At 46.1% G+C, this 5,172-nt stretch overlaps 1 protein-coding gene across 3 annotated transcripts in view; it reads right to left on the minus strand.

The window, feature by feature from the left end:
- The window catches only part of Wasl (WASP like actin nucleation promoting factor), a 54,141-nt gene extending 49,869 nt beyond the window's left edge, over window positions 1-4,272 (minus strand). The window contains exon 1 of one of the 3 annotated variants that reach the window (XM_031381303.1): window positions 3,797-4,265. In XM_031381303.1, the coding sequence (XP_031237163.1) occupies window positions 3,797-3,904 (108 nt within the window). In that variant the 5' untranslated portion in view covers window positions 3,905-4,265. Of the gene's footprint in view, window positions 1-3,796 lie in introns of all 3 variants that reach the window. The other 2 variants (XM_031381301.1, XM_031381304.1) reach the window with 2 other exon arrangements.
- Window positions 4,273-5,172: the final 900 nt, after the last annotated feature.

A 5,172-nucleotide genomic window follows, 5' to 3' on the forward strand; every position in this document is an offset into this window, starting at 1 on the left:
AGGCTAGACAGAACAGCTTCAGGTTTTACTTTCCACGCTCCTTACTTGGAACCACACCTATTAAACTCCACATGGCAAGGAAGAATGTACGCGCTCCTTACAGTTAGCTATCAAGCGACCTCAAAGTCAACAGTACTTTACAATAAGATAAGTGAATCTTGCTCTTGACGTTTATGAGATGCTACTTCCAGGTAATGATACCATTAGAACAATTAACTCCATGTAAGTTATAACACACATTCACTTATTACGTTTAACTTTAAATGAAATCCTAATTTCCATAAAGTCTATTTATTAAAACTATACCATAGCAACAAGATTTCTAAGAGTCACTCCTTCCATAAAACCAATTATTTCGAGAAAATGAGAAATGTATGTGTCTACACACTTCTCTGCTCTCCTTTAATGTCTGCCTTTACTGCAATTCCCTTACCTCACCTTCTACATCTAAGTGGACTTAATCATTCTAGGAGTCTTTTGAGTCCTCTACCTATAAACTGTTTTAGTTCAGGCTCATTATTATTTTACGGGGGTATCTACAAACACCTACGGGATCTTCTGTGTCATCCCTCTCACCATCCAAAGTTCATTTCTACACTGCCTTCACCTTATCCCAAGTATACTGTCAAAGTGAATCCTGATCTATATGTGGTTCATCACTAACAGTGCTTCCTCAAACTGTACCTGTCTCTTAAGTTATGAAATGTACCTTGACATCTTAAGATATAGAAATGCTGCAGTAATTTATTTTACTCACAAACTCAATCAAAAGAAAGCCTATGACTGCCAATGTGACAACAAATGTTTCCAATGTGACAATCCTAGAATTACCCACAGAAATAAACTACTCTCAAACTAGTATACATTCAAATCTCCCCACTAACCTTGATTTAAAAAAAGAAAAGAGAAATAATCAAGCTCTACCTCACACCTGGGAAACGTAATTAGCAAGGAATTGAACCTACCCACACATGTCTACTCTTTCTACAGTGATTCCAATACATATATAAATGTGAAAATACAGGCAAAATCCCTGTTCCCTAACAAACTCTAATTTTCCAAGTTCTTTCCTAACATTTATCAACCTAGTTAGCACCTGTTAATCTGTTCAGATGTTGCCCATTCCATTCCCTTTACTCTCCCATCTGTTTTTAACAAGTTTTCAGATATTTATATATACTCCCAACCAGCACAACCACTGCATGAAACAGCTTTCTAATTTTACAGGTAGGAAAAGCAAAGATAGGACAGGAAGGCTTGTTCAAAGTGACCCTGAGCTTAAACCCACATTGCTTGACTAGACTACAAAGCTATCTTGTCTGTCTCGTGAAGGACTGACTGACTCATCAGTTTACACGCTGTTTCCCTCTTCAAACACCAAGTTCCCTGAGGGCAAGCATCGATCTTGATTTTTGACCTCAACATTCAATTACCCAATACATGTTTGTTCGATGAAAGAAGGAATGAAGAACTTGCTTAAAATCTGGCACCATATAATGATTTCATTTCTTAACTTTGTAGATACAGCTCTCAATGTATCTGCTCACTCTATTTGGTCTAACCCGTAAATTTACTTGATTTATGAGAATGCATTTCACTGTTGCTTTAAACTACAAAAAAAAAAAAAAAAAAAAAAAAAAAAAAAAAAAAAAAAAAAAAGGCTTTGAGTAAAGCCTATAAAGATTATTCCATAACACCAATTTTACATTGCTCTCTATTAAGCCAAAGGCTTCATATTTTATAGCAATTTTCACAAGAGAAGGCAACAACAATGTGGTTTTAAGTTACTGTAATTCAAAAGGTAAAGTTGATTAATAATATATGATGTAAAGAAATTGAGCACTGACTACTTGTAACCAATTCAGTAACCCACTTATATTACAGTGAGCCATGTTATCTGTGTCTATCGAAATATACTCCCACATCTGTCATTTCCTTGAAATCCTGGGTAAACACTACAGTTAAGCTCTGAGCAATGCATATACTAGAACACAAATGAATAGCTGTCATGCCTGAAGTTCATGGGCCTGGTATGTGAACACAGTGAGCTACTTAATGTTTCATAGACTGTATACTAAGGGTACTAAACCAGCAAAGCTGACCTCTACCCTGCTCGCTGGCAGCTCATATTAAAAAAAAAAAAAAAAAAAAAAGATTTTCCTAAACTGAAAATCATGCAAAAATTAACGCTGCTTTAAGAAACTTACATTTTAGTTCTATTAGTTTTATGTAAAAAACGAAGTAGTTATTCCTTTAACACCACTCTGAGAGACAATTCAGTAAGGGGAAAAAATTCTCACAAAACAACAAGATGTGATGTAGTGGAAAGTACAAAGTAACTGGGCATATAGTTCCAGTTACATTCCTAAATTACTATGTGACTTGGGGCCAAGAGCTCCATTTTCTCACTTGTTTAAAGAACTATAGAAGAAGAACTTAAAGTCTTCTTCCAAATTATTTTTCTTCTTTTTTTGAACCACTGTTTTCTACTTATAGTCAGTGGATGCAGTGTTCTTTAAAGTCTACATTTTAGAACAAGAAATACATCTTAAGTCCAATGGAATGATTTGGTTTCTAAAAGTAGATATGAACAGTAAGCTCACAAAGTTAACAATTAATCTGGTAACTTTCCAGAAATTGTCGACTCTTAACTTCTTCAGCAGGTGTAGTCTGATTTTGACATTTCTAACTTTGCTAAGTGAAGATAGGAAATGGTTCTGCTCGGCTGAACTTCTCTGGGTGTTTCCTGGGTTTCAGAGGCACACGCTCTGAGAGAGCTAGCAAACAGATGGCAGAAAGGGAGCCAGCCAGCATTTCAACAATCCCCTTTTCAACTCAGTCACCTCAGGAAGATCAAGATAAGGCCTTCACCCGGAGAACCTCCCCACCCCCAGAAATGCCTGCAGCTAATGTAACGAACGCTTCCGTCAACAACACCCAGTCCCCTTCCCACAGAACTGCTCGCTCCCAATAATCCGCCATCTGGAGTTGGAATGGGCCTCATAGCACCAAACTCAGAACTTTTGATCCCAAAGGCCACGAGCTATTAGAAACTGCCGCTTCCCTATGCATGGCTTCGGAGACCACAACAGCCCCCCACCCCCAACGCAAGGGAGCAAAAGAAAGAAAGGAAAAAAAAAAAATAACCAGTGGGGCGGAGAGCAGAAACTAGGCCTAGTTTCTGCTGGAGAAATAAACCCCGTTTCTTTGCAATGGAAAGCAGGCGCATTTCCTGCCCTTGCTCTGATCCGAAGTGTCCATGAACCTGCACTGCACTTTATCCTCTCCCGGACTCCTCAAGGGGGACCGAAAATCCGATTCGCTTCTTTTTCCCATCTATTCACTCCCAAAACCTCTAGCATTGTTAAGAAAGATAACCCAGATCCAGAAGTAGGAAGTGAAGCAGGGGGCCAAGGCTGGGATCCTGTCCTGAGATTAAGCTGCTGATGCATGAAGAAAATCCCTTGTGGTCTAGAGTAAAGTTTGAACCTGCAGCAAGGGCACTGACCCGGCCCGGCCCGGCCGACCAGGGCTTCTGGGCAGGCCTACGGAGGTGACACTCCCTTGTTCTCCAGCAGCTGGGGGAGGTGGCTCCCGGCCGGGCAGGCCTGCACCAGGGGAGCAGGGTGAGGGGAGCGCGCCAGGGCCCGGGAGGCTGGAGGCCTGGCCCGCAGCAGCACCCCAAGCCGTGCCGAGCCCGCCCCCTTCTCCCTCCTACTCTCGAGTCCCCCCCACCCCCAAGCCCGAACCAGGCAGGAGACGTTGGGGGGTGGCGACAGGGGTCTCGGCTACTGACCACACATTTCTTGCCGAGGAAGGAGAAGAGAGACTCGTTCTCTTGCGGGGTGAGCAGCAGGGAGCCCACGTTGGTGACCCTCCGCGGGGGCTGCTGGCCCGAGCTCATGGTGTCGCCGGTGGGGTGGGGCGTCCAGGGCCGTCTCTGGTAGCGGTGGGCGAGCACTCGGTCCCACTCTGGGTGACAGGGGCGCGAGCCGGCAGTCACACACGCAGCATCCCGTCGCTCCTCCGGCGCGCGGAGGCCGAGGAAAGGAGCTGACGGCGGGCGCCCTCGGGCCGCGCGCCGACAGGGAAGCTCTGGGCTCCCGCCCTGCTCGGCTCGGGCCGGATGGTCGTTGTCCTCGCACTCCGGCGGCTGCGCTGAACTCCCTACTCCTCCAGTCCTCCGGCGGCGGCGGCGGCAGCGGCGGCGGCAGGAGCCGCACAATCCAACATGGCAGCGGGGGCGGGCGAGACCACGGGACGCGGGACGCGGGGGAGCGCGCCGGAAACTCGGCACGGCCGGACACCCCCTCGGTTGCTGCGCGCCGGGGCGTGTCCGCCTCAGGCCCCGCCCCCTTCCGGGTTGAGGTCTGGTTGTAAGCTAGTCGCCCCCACCAAGGACCACCTCGCGCGTGCGCAGACTCAGACCGAGGCAGGGCTGCAGGGTCTCTGACCCTACCGAGCCAGCCGGACGCTACCCCCTTGCAGCATCGCCCACCTCTGTGGAGCGTCCAGTCCGCGTGGTCGGTGTTTGTCCAGCACCGAAGCGGGACTCTCAGGCCGCCTGTCAGGAAGGTCTAGATTAGCTGGAGAGAAAGGTCGGCCGGCCGGCGTGGTTTCGGTCAGAGCCGCAGGTGCCTCGGGTTTCTCGAACTTAGTACTGGCCGCCACCGGGCCGGTGGAGGGACAGACTTTTGCTGAGATCAGGAAAGACATCTTCGTAGATGTCAAAAACAGACTCGCACAAGGCGTCCACCACCCGCCTGGCGGATCTCGTGGGATAGGTGTGTGTAGTTTTACGCTCCGACTATCCCTGAATACCATTTTTTTTTCTTGCCTTGTAAATTGGAAACTACCCCTCTCCATCTTTCTCTGTTTCACATTCGAAACGTCTTGTTGTCTCTTTATTTCAAGATGAATACACGCGTTTGGGAACGTTGTATAGGAAAACACCTTACCTCTTTTTTCCATAGAGTTCATTTCATGGTTCTGTATTCTAGGTGCTGAGACCTAGGGCCTGGTGCATACTCAGCCAGCTGAGCTATATTCCCAGTACAAGTAAATAATGAGAATCCATTACTGTGTTTCATAATATTAAAGGTTAGTATAAAATAATTGGTTGAATGAAACACTAAAAAGCTTTAGTTTAAAAAATTGGAATATAGGAATGAT

The sequence above is a fragment of the Mastomys coucha genome, unplaced genomic scaffold (genome assembly GCF_008632895.1).
Source record: "Mastomys coucha isolate ucsf_1 unplaced genomic scaffold, UCSF_Mcou_1 pScaffold20, whole genome shotgun sequence".
NCBI classification, from domain to species: domain Eukaryota; kingdom Metazoa; phylum Chordata; class Mammalia; order Rodentia; family Muridae; genus Mastomys; species Mastomys coucha.